Raw genomic sequence first — 21,984 nt, 5'->3', positions numbered from 1 at the left:
ATGGTAATACGCCATAGCATTAAAGCAATTGCTTAAAAACCAAGTCCATTTATCAGTAAAATACGGAAAGATGAAAATAAATATATTCAAAATTTTGCTCTAGATACTGTATTTTGGTCATTTCTTAAAATTCCATGAAGGTTTAACAAAGTTATTGATGTCTAAAATAACTTTAACCACGGACTGAACCTAAATGTTGACGACGCCAACAACGGAATCTAGGATCCCTATGTCTCGGTTTCGCGTCATAAATGTTGAGGCTCCAGTTTTTACAGACATCTAAACAGAAGATGAACATGTATGACCCATTGACAAATAAATTTCAACCCAATGATATATTTCCTCTGTGAAATTTCACCCTATTGATATATTTGGCATTCAAAAAATGTGACCCATACCAACGGTACGTCTGTGTATACCTTTAAATAGGAAGAGACCCCCCCATGAGAACTTGTTCTGTCTGAATAAGAACTGAAAAGTGGTCCTACTATATATTTCAAACTTACAAAGTATGTATTAAACTTATGATGAAGCAATGCATTGATCTATTTACCGACTACAAACAGGTCTATCTTTAAACTAAACTATTACTAAACTTAAAATAAACCATTAACCATTTAAGTGATTGTATAGAAATATAATTCACCTGATACAGGTACTAATACTTAATGAAAGGTTCATCTGATCACACAAAATTTCAAGTCATTGATCAATTAATTATAAAAGTCAGGTCAAGGTCAAGGAAATATTAAACACTTCACATTTCACAAGGGTTTCTGAGAATGTCTACATATTTTCATGAAATTATCTTTAAACTCAGTTCAGTCTGTTTCAAAAAAGGATTTGTTTTTTTTTCATTTCTACATCCATCACAATTGTATTTGAACTTACAGATTCATTCCAGCTATGAGATCCTGCCAGGTTTGAACACGAACTCTGTTATACATAGTTTCTAAAGGTTCTGGACTGTGGTCATAAATGATACATATACTATAGTCAATATCTTTCTTCGAAAACAAGTCTCTCTCCAAAGTTCTTGCATCAAACTGAAATATATCATATACAACTGCATGTAAATTTAGAAAAGCTAATTATTATTAACCCACTGAAAGGTATTCAATACATCTAAAAAATGACTAAGGGAGCTGCCATTTGATTTTTATGGGGGGCTAGGATGAAAAATTTTGTCTTGCATTTTTTTTTAAGTTGTAATCTCTGTCCTGCCTTTTTATTTTTCACTCCATTCGGTCCTGCCTTTTTTTTTAGTTTATCCTGACTTTTTTTTACGTAAATTGTCATCCTGCCTTTTTTTTTGCAAAGTGTCTCATCCTGCCTTTTTTTTACTCAAAACTCCTGTCCTGCCTATTTTTTTTCAAATTTCATCCTAGCCCCCCCTCATAAAAATCAAATGGTAGCTCCCTAAAATTAACAAACATCATCAACCTTGGATGAATCTAAATTTTCAAATCTCTGGTGAAGTTGTATGAATCAAATAACAGATTAACAGGTATTTCCTAGTAGTGTTTCAATATCAATAAAATTAAGAAGATGTGGTATGAGTGCCAATGAGACAACTCTCCATCCCAGTCACAATGTGTAAAAAGTAAACAATTATAGGTTAAAGTACGGCCTTCAACACGGAGCCTTGGCTAGCTCACACCGAACAGCAAGCTATAAAGGGCCCCAAAATGACAAGTGTAAAACTATTCAAATAGGAAAATCAACGGTCTAATCTATACAAGAAACGAGAAACACTTATGAACCACACCAACAAACGACAACCACTGAACAACAGGCTCCTGACTTAGGACTAAGGACTTTAAATTTTATTTTACTTCACCTTTTGTACAATATTTTAGTTTCTAGACGAGTGAACCAACACCTTCTAACGGTACAGGCCAGTAGAGTAATCAGGATGGATACCGAAGTATGCTGCGGTTGTCTTAAAACCTTGGGGAAATATAATTATAAAAAAACAACAACATCCTGGATTACTGCAAGGAAATGCTTTATTCTGGTCTACATGTTTCGCAACTTATGGTGGCGTCTTCAGGACAAATTAATGGTAGGAAACAAGTGTAGAAGTACATAAAATGCAGTTCATATGGGGTTACAAAAAGTTTTACAAGACGTAACGTCACAATTATTGGTTTGACAACGTTAAAATAAAAGTAAAAGTTAATAATGAATTGTCAGTATCTTTTCCAAAATGGACAACACTTTTAAAAATTGTGACTTGGCACTCATACCACATCTTCTTATATCTAACACCTCACTGGACATATAAATAAAGCATTTCCTTGCAGTAATCCAGGATAATGTTGTCTTTTTATAGTTATATTTTCCCGAGGACATATTGCGAAACAAAAAAACAGCGAAGGTAAAAAATTAGGCAGAAGAAAAAAATAATAATCAGAACAAAACCAATAGGTCCTTCCACAGAAAAGTGGAAAGACCTAATAATTATATAAATATTATTATTAATAAGAATGGTGAATGAGAATCCAGGTAGAAAAAATTTAGACTCAGAGTTTTGACGTGAAATTTGATATAATCTAACCGTGAATAAAGAATGGTGTATTCATTTATGTATGTAGCATTTGTCATTGGTTTAGTCAATTACATACAGAGAGATATCTATAGGATTTGAAATTTTCCTATGTTTTATATGGTGTGGATGGTATAGCTTCAAAGAACGTGTATATTGGTTCAACTGTCAATCAATACTTGATATTAAACACTTGCAATTCTAGCCCTGGATACTTAAATAGACAAATACATAAATATAGTTCTTTTTGTAATACATGTGTGTAACATGATCAGTTCAATGAAAGTTGAGAGAAAAACTGGTAAATAAATGTTAGCACAACTAACTGGACCACTTTGAAGATATCCAGCCCAATACGATATCATGTTGACCAACATGAACTTTCAGCTTGTATGGGCCAAACTGAAAATTCAATATTGTAGGGACAACAATTATATATAACATACAGTTTTATTTAAATTTAAGTCCTATGTTGTGGATTCATTATTATTCATATAGTACTTATATTCATGGATTTCCTGGTTATAGGTAAACCATTAATTTTAGTGTAGTATAGACATATTTACACTTGTATGCAAATTTGTCTGCCATTACGTATAATCACACAAGTTCCCGTAAAATTTGACATCACAATTTAAAAAATTTGATGTCACAATTAAAAAGTGATTGTTACTTGATGTCAGAAGGTAATTCAGAGCAGATCTTAGGTCATTCGGAGACAAAATTCAGCTAAATACCAAAAGTGTAAATATGTTTATTGTATACAGAATTGATAATAAACACAAAATCAAGTATTTAAAATCCAGAAAAATTAGTATTCATGAAAATAAATGAATTCACAGTAATACAATGTATATTAAAAGTTTTTGACATAAAACTAACCTGACGCATTGGCCTAATAACAGTTTTAATCATGCTTCCCTTTGCCAATATCTACCTGCTCAGTGGCTCTGTAATTTTCTTATCACATCTCTGAGACATGAGCAGAAGTTATCAGTGACATCACAATGTCCAAGGAGAAGTAATCAGTGATTTCACAATGTGTGAGGAGACATTATCAAGCCTACCTTTATCAAGAGTAAAATGTTCTAAGAGAGTGAAACAACCAGATATAGCTAGAAATAGCAAGATTAACAGATTATCAGGTTTTCTGCATATAGATATCTTAAGATATAAGCCTCTTGACCAAGGGTCCGGAAACGGTCATATATGCCAGACATGACCGATTTGGAAACTGAAAAGACCGAAATGATTTATTGGGATTTAGGTCTTTTTTTTTTTTTTTAACAGAAATAATTTCGGTCATTTCATTGAGATCAGGGTTTTATCGGTCGCCATTTTGAACTTATTTTTGTTTTCAGGTCATCAAGAAAAATAGATTTGTTTGAGACAAAATAAAAATTTTATTGATTTGTGTTAGTGATTTAATAATATTTATCATTAGTCTGTTGTTTATTCTATAATGTAAGTAAAAACAATGTACAGGACTCTGTCGAGTCACAGCGTGGGGTAAGTCTGGGTTCAAGCCACTAGGTTTGTTTACATAGTAAGGATAGTAATCAATGTCCAGGAAGTTTGAATTCGGCTTGGGTGTCGTTATTGTCTTGATTAAAGCCATAAAGGCCATGTACACAAATCTCACCTGTAAACACCTGTTAAGCAATAAAAACAATATGGTGATTTGCTGTGCATCAAATTTAACGTTTTAACCATTCTGACCTAGATTTTCCCAAACAGATATTATTTTATTCATTAAAGAAGACAAATAACACTGTTGACCCGAGAATCTGTCTATTTTTATCCAAATAAAACATATAATCCATTTATAATCGATCAGCTGATTTGGTCAACGTTTGTTAAATATAGATTTATGTTTACTGAGTTTGCGCATGGAAAATGGGGATCAACATGGGTTAATTGATAATCTTATTTGAAAGATCGATTTTACTGTTAACTTTTCGGTAGGAAATGGCAGATAAAGATATTAATAGATTTGCAAAAGTGGTAAAGCGTATAATTTATAGGAATGCAGAATTAAAAAAAAATGTTTAAAAAAGGAATTAAAACTAAATAACGTAATTTAGATTTGAAGCCATACAGCCTATTTAAGAAATATACTCAGCGAATGAACAATCTCGATTTTTTTTTGTTTTTTTTGCACTTCCGATTTTTTGAAACCATCTTACTCACAGAATGTAATGGGCGTTATCCTTTCTTTTGTTTTCCTGGCTAAACTTCCGATTTTTACCCAAGTGAAGCCATACATTCTCTCTGTAAAGACCAACAGAATTCATGGTTTCCCCTTTTTGATCCTCATATCGTAAACCAGGTGAATACACATTATCTTGTTGTGTATTAGGTAATCACTTACACTCATCCAAACAGCAGCAATTTGAACAATACAAACGATATCTTGTACATGCAATAAGAAGCTCAACACAGTTTATTAATTGGTTTACATAACTTTATTTCAAAATGATGAAACATGCCGTATTTTATTCCTCTTTTAATTTATGCAAATTTAAAGGGTTATGCATACGACCTCAGTGATGCAATACACAACAACAAAACGTCTCCTCGTGTAGTTTCTAACTCAGAGACATCACTGTTACTGTTAGATCAAGGTACAGTTACACTTGTTTGACCCAATACTTCACAAAAAAGGACTTTACTTGTCCATGTGCAAGACTTGTCACCCTCAGAAAAATGCATTATTGTGCATCACGATATTATTACATCACAAAAAAAAAATGACCGAAATGACTTGGGAAAATTTCCGGATCCTTGCTCTTGACACAAAGTGAAGTTTTTTCGCCAAAAAATTTCACAGCTGATATTTAACGATATCAATGCGAAGAAAACCAGGTAATCTGTACGTATATCAAAAGGTTTTGATACAAAACTAACCTGATGCATCGGCCTAAGAAAGATAAGTCTGCTTTTTCTACTCTGAAGATCTCCTATTTGTTTGACCATGCCATTCTCATCAAGCTTCTTACACTGGGTGAAGTCTATTCTATTCAGTACTGGTGCTTTCTTAACTGTCATGGATTTCAATACTCTGCTTGCATGACCTGAAAATATACATTGTGCTATCGATATATGAATATCTAAGGAGTGCCTGAATGCTGATAGATATGCAAAACAAATGTTTATCAAGTTACTTTCAAGTTGATGTTTTCACTTAAAAAGTTTTTAAAAGACATTTTATATTCATGATTTCATTTATACCAATGAGTTACGCTAGCCTTTATTCATTAAAGCAACCAAGTGCTTTGACGTAGAAAGAAGCACCAACCTTTCAAATATCCAAATTTAGATTAAACATCTGCACTGTTCTAAAGTTAATAATTACTTTTTATAGATATATATAAATTATGACAATAAAACTTCTTTTTCCCATTGTTTCCAAAAGTTAATAAGTATGAAAGGCTTTTTCTGAAATTGGGGTTGTCAACAGAACTAGACATACAGCAAATTTGGAAATCAATGTGTGCCTTTATTATCGGGAATCCCAAATGACCATGCAAATTAAAGATTTAAAACCATGTTGTAGTACAATGTACATCATTAGTATAAATTTACTAAACATCCTGTTGCATTTCGCTTATTACTCTAAATAATGAATAATTTCTGGCTTTCCAGTATATAAGGTAAAAAGAATATTTAAAGTTACTGTGGATTCATTATTATTCGTTGGATACCAATTTTCGTCGATTTCGTGGGACAGGTGATCCACGAATTTAAATGTTCAACGTATGGCACATTTTAGATAAAGTTATATGCAGACTTTGACAAAACCACAAAATTAAATATCCTTGAAAATGCAAGTTTTCCTCAATCCACGAAAATTGACATCCACGAAAATAAATGAATCAACAGTACTACATGTAAGAGTACATCTTGACGTTTGTGGAAAGCATAAAACATCAATAGTCAGTGTAACAGAGGTTGAACTGTCAACATGGAAATACAGTTCATTTCACTGGTTTGCATAATGCATAATTGCATAATTTTGTTATCTGCATAACTTTCTCCTGCAATGAATCATTTGCCTATTCTTCTTTTAAGTAAAAATCATCTGGTTATTTGCATAGCCTGACAAGAGGCCTTTCAGTTTATTGCATAGCAAAGAAAGTTTATCTGGATGTGTTAAATTAAAAGTTAAAATGATTCTTTTTTACCATAAATTGTAATATCTAGGTAACGCTAAACACATTTTTTCAAAATGAAGCTTTACTGAAATAAAGTTGTAAACTGTGAAACAAATCTTTTGTAGTGTTATTGAATAAGTATTTAAGTGGGTGTTTCATTTTTAGGACATTTAGTTAAAGTGTAACTAGTTGATTCAAATTTTGATGTTTGTGCATATTTTTCAGTATACCAATAACCTTTTATTTTTATTCAAGTGCAAAACTATACGCAACGGAGGATTTAAGTTAACCAGAAAACAAATTTTATCCCACCAAATTTTGTGCTTGTGCCAAACTATGCTACCTTTCCATAATACTGTATTGTGTTGAGTTGGTTTTTTTTGGGTGTCAAATATTATCAATAATATTGATAATGTTTACACGATATTCATCACTACAATTTCAAATTTTTTTGTTATCTGAATTTTTGTTATTTTTAATTTTCATTCAATTAGAATAATAATTTCAGAAAAATACCATGTTAATTTTGTCTAACCTGATAATTTACTAAGTTTTGGACAGTCCTCCAGTATCAAATCTGTAATGCCTACCATGTTCAGTGTCATACACTGTAAGGAACGAGACTTTAATGTCAAAACCTGTAAAAAAACATAGGATAATCAGAGCACATGTACACCACACAAGTTTCTGGAAAAAAACATTCAAATCAGTATAAATATAAGAAGGTGTGGTATAATATAAAAATAAGAAGATGTGGTATGATTGCCAATGAGACAACTCTCCACAAGAGACCATTAATATAATGGAATATGTAGACAGCTCTCTCACAAGCAAAAAACCCTAACTGTAAAATATAAGGGCATACACTACAGGCACGGGGACACATTCTACTGCATCAACACAGCACGAGTAACAAACCCTGCAGTAAATATAAAAATAAGAAGATGTGGTATGATTGCCAATGAGATAACTCTTCACTATGATAGCCCATGAGACAACTCTCCACCAGAGATCAAATGACATAGAAGTTAGGAACTAAAGGTCATCATACAGCCTTCAACAATGAGCAAAACCCATCCCACATATAGTAAGCTAAAAAAGGCCCCAAAATAACAAATGAAAAATAATTCACACAAGAAAACTAACTAAATAATCAGGATTATACTATCAAATCTTTGGGAAGCAAAATCTCTAAATAACACATTAATTCATAATCATCAAAAACAAACTGGTCTAAAAGAATAGCAAAATTTTAAGTTATTTTTTCCCATTAAAAAGGAGATATGTTAATAGAAGGAAAACTTTATGTCAGATCTTTTAATATTTTCTTTGTTATTTTGAGAAGTTGGTGTCGAAAAACAAATCTGTGATGGTTTCTATAGAATTTATTAACAATTATTATTAGACTTGGGACAATTTACAGATTGACATATTGTATACTAGGGTCTTTTCACATAATTGTAAATTCAGAAATCATTGTGAGGTTTTTATTAATGCAAATAATGCGTCTATTTGAGTATTGCATTAATAAGAATTCGCATTCTGATATCTGATATATTTGTATGAAGCTTTTCCTAAAATAGCAATAACTAAATTTGCATTTTTGTTCATTCTGCAAAAATTGCAATAATAAATGCATGCTATAATTTCTGAATTTACAGTTGTAAGGGTCATCCTTTATGAAAAGGTTATTTGTACGGATGTAACACAAAAATTGTATCACATAACCTTTAACCTGTACATGTTGTACGGGTCATCCTCAACGAAAAGGCTACTTGTACCAATGTATCACATAAATTATATCCCATAACCTTTACCCTTTTCAAGACTATCATATATATGACTGTGTCACTTGTACTTAACATGGATGATAATAACTGGACATTAGACCGACCTGAACACGATCATCTTCCATGACTGGGTCACTGGTACTGGTCATCTTATCACACATAACAGGAGACTTCTTAGATTTCTGGACAATCTTAATATAACCACTTGTACCACCTGTAACAGTCCAAAAGAACAATTATTATCTGACATTTCCTTCCATAAGGTCAATGTCAAATTCATTTTAGGGTTTTATTTTGTGTTGTTTGGTTTCTGTCTCAGTCACTGATGCCTAATATAATATCCCAATAACCTTTCATTCACTATAAGATATGTACCTTAAACCTCAAAAGAACTTAGTCTCACCTCCATAGATGACACTACAGTGTGTATCAACAGAATTACTATTTATTACTTTTTGTTTGCACCAACTTAATAAAGCAGGATTTTGGTTGTGTTTGTGCTGCTCAATCTTAAGTTTTCTATGTTGTGTTTTGTATACTGTTGTTTGCCTTTTGGTCGTTTTTCATTTTTTTGCCATTGTGTTGTCAGTTTGCCATCAACTTATGAGTTTGAATATCTCTTTGATATCTTCCACCTCTCTTTCAATAAATATATTTATCAGTGGGTTCTGTTTTTTTACTATTTTTGCTATTATTTTATCACTTTCTACACGTTTTGATGAAAATGTAGTTAACAGCCAAATTTTGCTCACATGAACTTCACGTATAAGCTTGATTAATAAATTCATGCAAGCAAAATTTGCCTCTGTACTAGTATTTATTAAGATTACTTACAGGAATTCTGGCCATCTTTACTTGCAGTGCCTGCAGTTTGTCTGAGATCACTAACATTGACTTGGCACCATCGATCAAACATAATCTTCAATGTTATTACTTTGCGTGCAACACATTTCTTTTTAAAATTACTCGGTGTATCAAAATTTGACACAGACTTCCTTTTTCTGTCCTCTAATCCTACTTCATTTTGGTCATCTTCTTGTTTCTGACGGGATTTTGATCGTGTCATGGGACATGAATATTGCTGTTCCTCAGAATCATTATCGTTCACTACACTAGAATTATCTGATTTTGTATATGCTGGGTTCATAAATACTTCATATTTCTTATCGCTAGATTCTTTTCCATTTTCTTCATTTTTATTTTCTAAAATAAAAACTTCCCTTTTATCATTATCTCTTTTCCTAGGTTTTTGTACATTCTTTATGTAGTTTATACTCTTTTGATTTCCTGAGGATTTAGTTTCACTCTTTGATGTTTCATTGTCACAGTTAGATGTAGACGCATTGTTCAGCACAACTGAATCTTTATCCAAGTTTTCAACACTTTCCATACACCCCTCTGCTACTGAAGTTTGTGATTTAGTTTTCCTTACCAATCCCTTTTTCTTTCCGTACAAACTTTTCCCATTTCGCGTAGCAACACCTGATGTGCTACATTCAGAATTAGCAGCACACGATTCTGTTTTGTTCTCACTTTTCACCTGATCCACTACTTCCTGTCCAAATTGTTCATTTATTTCATGAGATTGTCCTTCCTCTGTCAAAATGTCTGACTCTAAAACACTTTTACCCTGATGTATGGAATCATTTTTATTAAGATCATGTGTGTCTTTTTCATATAAATCATGATCATCTTTGACCTCACATTGAGATTTATCTGTCACACACAGTGAATTATTTGACACATTATCAGTTTCTGCACTTTCATTAGATATTTTGCATGTCTGTGTTTGTGACACACGACTATTTTCCATTTTGTCGTAACTTTCTGCACTATTACCTTGACATAGAACACATTCAGTAGTTATAACTGACGTTTCCTTTTTACTCAACCAGTCTGAATCACATTTTTTGCATCTGTATGGGTGACCAGTCACACATGATGAAGGATTTCTATCACACACACCTTTACCCTCAACAGGTTTTACCTCTGGCGATGACATTGTATCTACAGAATTACTATTTATTACATTTTCATCTGAACTAACTTTTATAGAAGACTTAGAAAATGAAGGCAAATTGTCTCTATTAACACACTTTCCTCCATTAGAAGCTTGATCCTTATAATTTTGGGTACCACATCTATGGCTTTCTGACTGACATTTGTGTCTGCTTGTTGGCAAAGAAATACTGTATTCAGAAATATAGGTGGAACTTGATGCTGACTTATCTTTTAATGAATTTTTGTCATCATTTAATTCAGCACTTATTGCAGGTCCAACATTATTTTCTGTTTCTGTATGAAATAAACTTTCATTGGAAGTTGCAGTCTCAGACATTTCTTTACTATTTTCGTTATTACTAGATGAATCATTTGTTTTGCTGTCAGCTTCCATGTCTATCATTTCAATATTTTTAGCATCATCAACATCACAAAGACCTTGCTGTTGATTGGCTAAATTTCCATTGTCAGCAATATTCTGATTGGATGCGGCATCATTATCCTTCTGTTTGGCTAAATCAATATTGATAGGAATATTCTGATTGGCTGCAACATCAGCATCATCATTACCATCTTCAACATTAGGTTCTATAGCATTTAAATTATTCACTAAATGTCCATTGACTACAACAATATTGACTTCATCATGATCATCAGCTGCATTTTCAAGTGCTATGTTATCTGCATTTTGATTGGCTGCAACATTATTCATATTGTTATTTGCATTTTGATTAGCAGCAATATTATTCAAATTATTATTAACTTCATTCTGATTGGGAACTTGGTTATTCTGAACCACAGGAGCATCAGGGATAAGAGAAGATGATAAACCAAATCCAGTGCCTGCACTCAAACCAACCCTGTTTGGATAAAAAAATTATAAGAGTGAATAGGACTACATTCATCATATATACCTTTTGTTTCTGTCCTTTATACCTCCATGCTTAATCAGGTATATGACTCAATTTACTATACTATAATCAATATGAAATAATCCCAACAAAAAATTTATAGAATAAAACAAAACTTTACGGTATTTGAATATACAATTACAATATACTTGCCTGCTTTGTGATTGATAAAAAGACAGCACATTTCTATGGGTGTTAAAGGTACATGCATCAATGTCTATTAAAATGTTATTTTCGTTGATGGAGGAAAATTTATAATTTCGTACCCACGAAAATACAAATTTTCCTCAATTTTCGTGGTTTTACCAAAGTCTGCATACATGCATATAGAAAGTCTGTACTTCATTGAACATCTAAATTTGTGATTTACTAATGAGTCCGCAGTATATCATTTGACCTTTGAATAAACTGTTAGATATACAGCATGCAGCATTGAATCTAAATCAATAATCAATTACCAGAAAAATAGTATATAGATCATTTAAGGTTTATGCTAGGACTTTTATTTGTTTATGATTATTTAGAGATGTATGAATTTAAAATAATAACACAGTATATATCAAGTATGGTTCACATGATGAATGTTTGATGTAAGAATATATGACCTTTAGTTGATATCTTTGTTACCCACATATGTAGGTACATTCTTTACATGTATGTAATCCAGTGTATGGATATATATATGACCTTTAGTTGATATCTTTGTTACCCACATACTTATGTAGGTACATTCTTTACATGTATGTAATCCAGTGTATGGATATATATATGACCTTTAGTTGATATCTTTGTTACCCACATATGTAGGTACATTCTTTACATGTATGTAATCCAGTGTATGGATATATGTATGACCTTTAGTTGATATCTTTGTTACCCACATATGTAGGTACATTCTTTACATGTATGTAATCCAGTGTATGGATATATATATGACCTTTAGTTGATATCTTTGTTACCCACATATGTAGGTACATTCTTTACATGTATGTTATCCAGTGTATGGATATATATATGACCTTTAGTTGATATCTTTGTTACCCACATATGTAGGTACATTCTTTACATGTATGTAATCCAGTGTATGGATATATATATGACCTTTAGTTGATATCTTTATTACCCACATATGTAGGTATATTCTTTACATGTATGTAATCCAGTTTATGGATATATATATGACCTTTAGTTGATATCTTTGTTACCCACATATGTAAGTACATTCTTTACACGTATGTAATCCAGTGTATAGATATATATATGACCTTTAGTTGATATCTTTGTTACCCACATATGTAGGTACATTCTTTACATGTATGTAATCCAGTGTATGGATATATATATGACCTTTAGTTGATATCTTTGTTACCCACATACTTATGTAGGTACATTCTTTACATGTATGTAATCCAGTGTATGGATATATTATGACCTTTAGTTGATATCTTTGTTATCCACATATGTAGGTTCATTCTTTACATGTATGTAATCCAGTGTATGGATATATGTATGACCTTTAGTAGATATCTTTGTTACCCACATATGTAGGTACATTCTTTACATGTATGTAATCCAGTGTATGGATATATATATATGACCTTTAGTTGATATCTTTTTTACCCACATATGTAGGTACATCCTTTACACGTATGTAATCCAGTGTATGGATATATATATGACCTTTAGTTGATATCTTTGTTACCCACATATGTAGGTACATTCTTTACAGGTATGTAATCCAGTGTATGGATATATATATGACCTTTAGTTGATATCTTTATTACCCACATATGTAGGTACATTCTTTACACGTATGTAATCCAGTGTATGGATATATATATGACCTTTAGTTGATATCTTTATTACCCACATATGTAGGTACATTCTTTACACGTATGTAATCCAGTGTATGGATATATATATGACCTTTAGTTGATATCTTTATTACCCACATATGTAGGTACATTCTTTTCACGTATGTAATCCAGTGTATGGATATATATATGACCTTTAGTTGGTATCTTTATTACCCACATATGTAGGTACATTCTTTACATGTATGTAATCCAGTGTATGGATATATATATGACCTTTAGTTGATATCTTTATTACCCACATATGTAGGTACATTCTTTACATGTATGTAATCCAGTGTATGGATATATATATGACCTTTAGTTGATATCTTTGTTACCCACATATGTAGGTGCATTCTTTAGATGTATGTAATCCAGTGGTTGTTGTTGGTTGCTGTCATGTCATAATAATTTTTTGTTTATATTTTTTTTGGGGTATAAATCAGGCCATTCATTTTCTCTTTTGATTTGTTTCACTTTTTGCATTGCTAAGGCCTTTTATAGTTTACTATATGGTATAGGTTTTGCTCATTGTTGAAGACTGTAGTGACCTGTAGTTGTTTGCATCCTTCTACTTTAGTCTCTTGGCAATAGTTGTCTCATCAGCCATCATACCACATCTCCTTATTTTCATATGTGTTTAAATGCATATCTTAAAAACCTGCATTAAAGTTTAGTCCCACTCTCATAAATGGACATATCATAACCCCAAAACAAATTGCCAAAGCAGAATGAGGATATAATGTTAATGTAAACCGTATAGACGTACATCTTGATAAACAACTTGCTGCAATATAGCCTTTTTCTTCTGATGCAACATAAAGCAATTACCAATCAATCATGATACACCTAAGCATTTAGAACTTTTGTGAAGATGTATAAAAAAGATCGTGTTGAAGCTGACCAATACTGTATTTTACTCGAATAGTCTGTAAAAATTCACTATAATAAAGGTTATCCATCTTTATGAAGACGTATAAAAATAGATTGGGATGAAGCTGACCAATACTGTATTTATCTCGAATAGTCTGTAAAAATTCGCTGTTATAAAGGTTATCCATCTTTATGAAGTCGTATAAAAATAGATTGGGGTGAAGCTGACCAATGCTGTATTTGACTCTAATTGTAAGTAAATTTCATTATCATAAAGTTAATCCATCAAAACAAGTGTCACCTTATCCCACAACTTGTCTATGTTGGTTCTAATATAATTATTAAAACTGCTATGAAAGTTCAATAAATTTAAGGTGCAAAAAGGGCTTTTTAGGCTAATTTTGTTATTAGAAACACCAAAATATCTTATGACATATTTTCAATTTAAAATGTATTGGAAAAATAAAATTGAACTGAAGTTACTGAATAGTGTCCATATTTTGATAAACACAGAATATTTCCTCACATCAAGTTATATGATTTGAGGTCAGAAGTTGGACATGAAATTGAATCAAAATCACTTTAGCCAAAAGTATAGGTCAGAGTGATATAATTGTGGTAAGATTTTATTATTTTTTCCCATGGTGTATCCTTGCATTTGGTTAACACAGCATAAACTTTTCCCTTAATTCCCATTGGCTTCATACCCAGGTCTTTATAGAGCATCCTTTTGGGGATTCCCTAAACATGACTTCTTACCTAGAGCATCCTTTAAGGGGTTCCCTTAAAATTAGTTCTTACCTAGAGCATCCTTAAGGGCTTCCCTAAACAACTTATTTCCTAGAGAATCCTTTAGGGGGTTTCTTAAACATCAGTTCTACCTAGAGCATCCTTTTGGGGGTTCCCTAAACATCAGTTCTACCAAGAGCATCCTTTAGAGGTTCACTTGACATCAGTTCTTACCTAGAGCATCATTTAGAGGATTCCCCTTAACACGACTACTTACCTAGACATCCTTTAGGGGGTTCCCTGAAATTTAGTTCTTACCTAGAGCATCCTTAAGAGGATTCCCTATACATGACTTATTTCCTAGAGAATCCTTTAGGGGATTTCTTAAACATAAATTCTACCTAGAGTATCCTTTAGGAGTTCACTTAACATTAGTTCTACCTAGAGCATCCTTTAGGAGTCAACTTAACATAAGTTCTTACCTAGAGCATCCGTTAGGGGGTTCCCTTTGCATGACTTCTTACATAGAGCATCCTTTACAGGGTTCCCTAAAAATTAGTTCTTACCTAGAACATTCTTAAGGGGATTCCCTAAACCAAGGCTTCCAAAAAGGTCATATATTCCGGACATTTGTATAATGTCCGGTAAAAGTCCGGCTGGGCAAAGCACGAAATGGTCATCTACTTTTTAGATTTCAAGGCTTTCTTAAGAGACGGTCATTTTAACATAATTCACGATCTTTTTGACCCAACCTTTTGCCTTTAACAGCCACACATTTCCGGTCATAAAAGTGACATGATCATTAAGTACTATCAAAACAACCCCTACTTTAATATCTTCTCATTTTAATCAAGGCTAATTAGTTGTCGAACAGTTGAAATTTACCTGTTCAGGTGACAGGTAAACTATTTTGAACCGGACATTGATGGACATTGATCGGTCTATTCAAAGTTATTTTCTTACATTTCACCGGTTTGCATCTAATTAATTTAGTCAAAAAGATTTAAATTATCAGAAATACATTTATAAATAAGATTTGATGAAAAAATTAAAGAGGTGAAAATGAAAAATCGTCATAACCACGTTGTTTGAACCAGAGACATGTCTCTGTATGAACTAGTACACTTGTGCGCATGTGCATGTGCGCAGGTGTGAAATTTAATTATGCATCCTAATTTCTTAAAAAAATGCTTAAATTGTCATTGATACCTTTATCTCACGTTTATTTCGAATATTTTCTTGAAGAAATAACGTAGAATGAGCTACTTACACTCATTCATGCTTTGCAAACGTACACGGAATTTACGTATCCGTCTCTGGTCCATGTTTTACCATTGTCAAGATAACATCCGGTTTCAGATTTAAAAACGAAAGTAAAGTTTTTGACAACGTTATTTTGCACAAATAAAGAGTCTAAGGCAGATATAAGTACGCTGATGTTGCACACTTCGGATGATGCACTGCCAATTTAACTGTTTACGTCAGAACTTCGAATTTGAATCAAAGAAACTTTAGAAAGTTTAATATCGTTTTTTTTTAAAATATCAATCATTGGGATGGCCAACTCGGCAACTGATTACCATAATTGCCTTTTGTTTATTTAGTCTTAAGGGATTCAAATCGGGATAATATATAAAATGTCCGGCTGGCTAAAAATAATTTTGGAAGCCCTGCCCTAAACATGACTTATTTGCTAGAGAATCCTTTAGGGGGTTCCCTAAACATCAGTTCTACCTAGAACATCCTTTAGGGGATTTCCTAAACGCCAAATCTTACCTATAGCATCATTTAGGGGGTTCCTCTAAAAATTAGTTCTTACCTAGAGCATCATAAAGGGGATTCCCTAAACTGGACTTATTTCCTAGAGAATCCTTTAGGGGGTTTCGCTTAATACCAGATCTTAACTAGATCATCCTTTAGGGGTTCATTAAACATCAGTTCTTACCAAGAGCATCATTTAGGGGATTCCCTAAACATGACTTCTTACCTATAGCATCTTTTAGGGGGTTCCTTAAAAATTAGTTCTTACTTATATAATAGAGCATCATAAAGGGGATTCCCTAAACATGACTTATTTCCTAAAGCATCATTTAGGGGGTTCCCTAAACATCAGTTCTAACTAGAGCATCTTTTAGGGGTTCACTTAACATTAGTTCTTACCTAGAGCACTTTTAGGGGGTTCTCTAAACACCAGATCTTACCTAGAGCATCCTTTAGGGGGTTCCCTAAACATCAGTTCTAAGTGAATGGCCTCTATCACTGGGAGTGAAGGTATAAATGCACAAAATTCTTCTAACTTGATAGAATGACATCTTCTTAATACCAGCTCACGTAGACAATCCCAGGCATTAGCATCTACATTATAACAAAATTGTAATGTAGTTTTTTTTTATATTATCAGCTCAATGTCTCTTATATATGCTTACATGAATTCCTATTTCTGAAATTTTCTCAGTCAAAAGGTTGTTATTTAGTATAAAAATGCCATCTGGAACAAACTTCTGATGTTACTGGCATTTAGTCTTCTCACAAAAACCAATTTTTCAAATAATATCCTTACAAGATGGCAGAACTATGAGCAGAAAACTTTCATTTTCAATTCCAATGACAGTAATAGGGACAAAAGTAGGTTACCAGAATACAACTCATATTTGAAATATAACTTCTCAATATATTTGAGGGACAAAAATTTGTCAGCATAAAAATCTACTTCTAACACTGTTGGTTTTAATTTTCAGACTTATAGATATATTATTAGTTACATGGTGTGTTAGTGACCTAATACGATATATATGGGGTCAGTAAATTCCATATGGGGTGAGAGCGAAGCTCGAATCCCCATATGGAATTTACTGACCCCATATATATCGTATTAGGTCACTAGTACACTGTGTAACGAATTTATCTTACCGACTATCTTCACATGTGGTATTTTGACTAGCGGCCTATCAAAGAGATCAAGTCTTCAATACTTCGTATTAAGATCCTACTTCCATTTGTCTTTACAGAAAACAAATGCCAACAATAGCAACTTTTTAGCTTTAAATTTGTTTTCTTAATTAATTTCAATCGTTCATTACATGTATTATAATTACTTCGCCTGTTGAATCCTTTCAGATTTCTTTTTTTGTTTTGAAAGGGAAGTAACCCAGTTATGCCAACAATAACAACTTGTTAGCTTTAATTATGTTTTATGAACTTATTTCAACCTTTCATCATCAATTTCTTCGTCTGTTGAATCCTTTCAGATTTTTCCTCAACACCGTGTTGTTTTTATGAAGGGTTGTGGCATCATTTTTGTTTTGAAAGGGAAGTAACTCCTTACTAACTCCATATGGTAACTAACCATGTATGGTTGCTAACCCTATATTTTTTAGGACACCCTATATCAAATATACATAGTCACCACATGTAGTCCTTTAACCAATCATATCTCTATAAATCTATAGATTTCTCTATAGAAATCTATAGGAGGTAAGATAAATATATATATATATATATAAATGCCTAAGAATGTAACTTTAACACACTAATGAGTGTTATAAAAATAGTGGTTATATTTCATATATTTGTGCAAATATTTCACTAAACAAATTAGCTTCATCAGGCTCATGCAGCCATCCAGGTAAAAATCGGATGATGTAAAGAAATTTTTGCAGCTTATTGTACATTACAATTATCAAATTAAAACAATTATTTGAAATATTGCATGAATATATAAAATATAACAACTATCTTTAAAACACTCATTAGTAACTGCATCAGTTTATTTTCAAACTGAACTATGCCTAGATAGATTGAATGTTGATTGTTGCTTTTTTTAGACACTATATATATATATATATATATATATATATATATATATATATATATATATACAAACTAAATATCCTCTTGTTATCTTTAAATAATTTTCAGAAAAAATCATTTCTCTCCAATCTCCAAGAAATACACATAATATTTTCTCATTTCAAAAAACACCATTGTGCATGTATCCCTTACCTAAAAATTTAAATTGCCACAGAATTGTCTTAAATTAATCCCAGATGAGGCCCTTAACAAATATCAACCAATATTCACTATCTAAATCACATAGAAAAATTGTTAATGATTTCTAACCTGGTGAAAACCAATCAGTTGGTTTATGTATGTGTGGGCTGTTGTAAAGTTCTAAATATCTAAGTGTAGGAAAACACTCCCCTACAGCCTTCATTCCAACATCTGTTATAGTAGAGGGGGATTCTGTTACACTGTCCAGTCCCTCAATAACCAGGTCTTGATTGGTCCAGTTACCTGAAAAAAATGTACATGGCAACTTTTTACACTGTCTAGTCCCTCAATTACCAGGTCTTGATTGGTCCAGTTACCTAAAAAAATGTACATGGCAACTTGTTACACTATCTAGTCCTTCAATTACCAGGTCTTGATTGGTCCAGTTACCTGAAAAAAATGTACATGGCAACTTTTTACACTGTCTGGTCCTTCAATTACCAGGTCTTGATTGGTCCAGTTACCTGAAAAAAATGTACATGGCAACTTGTTACACTCTCTAGTCCCCCAATAACCAGGTCTTGATTGGTCCAGTTACCTGAAAAAAATGTACATGGCAACTTGTTACACTCTCTAGTCCTTCAATTACCAGGTCTTGATTGGTCCAGTTACCTATAAAAATGGAAATGGCAACTTGTTACACTATCTAGTCCTTCAATTACCAGGTCTTGATTGGTCCAGTTACCTGTAAAAATGGAAATGGCAACTTGTTACACTATCTAGTCCTTCAATTACCAGGTCTTGATTGGTCCAGTTACCTGAAAAAAAATGTACATGGCAACTTTTTACACTGTCTAGTCCCTCAATTACCAGGTCTTGATTGGTCCAGTTACCTAAAAAAATGTACATGGTAACTTGTTACACTATCTAGTCCTTCAATTACCAGGTCTTGATTGGTCCAGTTACCTGAAAAAAATGTACATGGCAACTTTTTACACTGTCTGGTCCTTCAATTACCAGGTCTTGATTGGTCCAGTTACCTGAAAAAAATGTACATGGCAACTTGTTACACTCTCTAGTCCCCCAATAACCAGGTCTTGATTGGTCCAGTTACCTGAAAAAAATGTACATGGCAACTTGTTACACTCACTAGTCCTTTAATTACCAGGTCTTGATTGGTCCAGTTACCTATAAAAATGGAAATGGCAACTTGTTACACTATCGAGTCCTTCAATTACCAGGTCTTGATTGGTCCAGTTACCTGTAAAAATGGAAATGGCAACTTGTTACACTATCTAGTCCTTCAATTACCAGGTCTTGATTGGTCCAGTTACCTGAAAAAAAATGTACATGGCAACTTGTTACACTATCTAGTCCTTCAATTACCAGGTCTTGATTGGTCCAGTTACATATATCTGAAAAAAATGTACATGGCAACTTGTTACACTATCTAGTCCTTCAATTACCAGATCTTGATTAGTCCAGCTACCTGAAAAAAATGTACATGGCAACTTGTTAAACAGTCTAGTCCTTCAATTACCAGGTCTTGATTGGTCCATTTACATAGAAGAAAATAAACACAGTAAATCTTTTAACTAACTGTAAAGACTGATTTCTGATTATTATCATGTGTCACAGATTTGCAACATAGAAGGCAATCATTACATCATGAAGTAATCAAAACCATATATTAACAACCTAATTAAACTAGTTCTTTACTGTTCCTAGGACCAAAAGTGTTCCGTACAATATTTGTGGCTCCAACATGGTCAAATACGACATTCTAAGTGTATTGATTGGCAGGGGATCTTGGGACCTGATGTTTTGTTTAAAACGACCTGTGCAGTGTACATACATAATCATGGCTGAAATTAAATAATTTTTAAAATAAAAAATGACATCATAATCATGCCTAAAATTAAAAAAGCCTCCATCAGCAACATTAAATAGTTAAAATAAAATTCCTTCACATACTTAATCATGGCTATAATTAAATTACCTTTATTAAACATTTTTAAAAAAGTAACTTCTAAAAATAAATTGACAGCTAATCACCTAAAGACAATACATTTCTTTACAAATAATTTACAAGCAGTGTAAGGGAGGTAATTTGACAATATGTGTTTGAATTACCTCCCTTGCACTGCTTTAAAATTATGTTTGTACTTAAGTAATTGTCCATTAACCTGGAAACCCTTGTTTTCCCCCTTTTTTGCCCCTAATTCCTAAACAGTTTGAGCCATTACCCCCCCCCCCCCCCCCAAAGCAAATTCCTACCATCCCTATGTGATATGGTAACTTGTGGTATAATTTTAGAGAGATACATACACCATTTCACAAGTTATTGTCTGGGAACTAGAAAAGTATTATTTGGGCCCCATTTTGGCCCCTAATTCCTGTACTGTTAGGACCATAACCCCCAAAATCAATCTCAACCTTCCTTTTGTGATCATAAACCTTATGGTAAAATTTCATAGAAATCCATACACTTAAACAAAAGTTATTGTCTGGAAACCAATGTGTCTTCGGACGACTAAGACGACGACGTGATACCAATATACGACCGCAAAATTTTTGCTGTCGTATAAAAAATGCCTTTTTTGACCCCTAAATTCCTAAACAGTTGGGACTATAACCTCCAAAATCAATCCCAACCTTCCTTTTGTGCTATTGAACCTTGTGCTTAAATTTCATAGAGATCCATTCACTTATACTAAAGTTATTGTCCGGAAACCAAATGTCTTCGGACGACAACGACGACATACAAACGCAAATTTTTTGCAGTTGTATAAAAACTAATGGCCTAATTCATAACAAAACAATTTATGAAAAAACAAATATAACAGACATGAACCAACGACCACCACAGAACTACAGGCTTGTTTAAACTATTTACACTGGTATGCACTTAATATTAGTTATTTTAATTTACCTGATTCCTGGAAAGGTTCAGTGTAGCCAAGGTAAAGTCTGTCAAATACTGGAAATTGTACAAATGCTGTCTTCAAAGCTATGAAAAGACTGTCCTTTGTCAGGGATGGCTGAAGATACATCTCCTCTAAACTGTTGATGGATTGTAAAAAATAATATCTTGAAAAAACATTACAATTAAAACAAGAAAAGAAATAAAAA

At 32.7% G+C, this 21,984-nt stretch overlaps 1 protein-coding gene across 2 annotated transcripts in view; it reads right to left on the bottom strand.

Annotated features, from left to right (window-relative positions):
- The window catches only part of LOC127729045 (F-box only protein 38-like), a 41,464-nt gene that overhangs the window by 8,134 nt on the left and 11,346 nt on the right, over positions 1-21,984 (bottom strand). For both annotated transcript variants that reach the window (XM_052236667.1, XM_052236668.1), the window contains exons 4-11: positions 21,785-21,915; positions 18,982-19,155; positions 17,064-17,217; positions 9,327-11,353; positions 8,597-8,706; positions 7,238-7,340; positions 5,456-5,622; positions 892-1,046 (exon numbers count right to left, since the gene is read on the bottom strand). In XM_052236667.1, the coding sequence (XP_052092627.1) occupies positions 892-1,046; positions 5,456-5,622; positions 7,238-7,340; positions 8,597-8,706; positions 9,327-11,353; positions 17,064-17,217; positions 18,982-19,155; positions 21,785-21,915 (3,021 nt within the window). The remainder of the gene's footprint in view (positions 1-891; positions 1,047-5,455; positions 5,623-7,237; positions 7,341-8,596; positions 8,707-9,326; positions 11,354-17,063; positions 17,218-18,981; positions 19,156-21,784; positions 21,916-21,984) is intronic.

The sequence above is a fragment of the Mytilus californianus genome, unplaced genomic scaffold (assembly GCF_021869535.1).
Source record: "Mytilus californianus isolate M0D057914Y unplaced genomic scaffold, xbMytCali1.0.p SCAF_2, whole genome shotgun sequence".
In the NCBI taxonomy this organism is placed as follows: domain Eukaryota; kingdom Metazoa; phylum Mollusca; class Bivalvia; order Mytilida; family Mytilidae; genus Mytilus; species Mytilus californianus.
The sequence above is the reverse complement of the archived record's forward strand: the minus strand, read 5'-3'. Positions and strand labels throughout refer to the sequence as shown.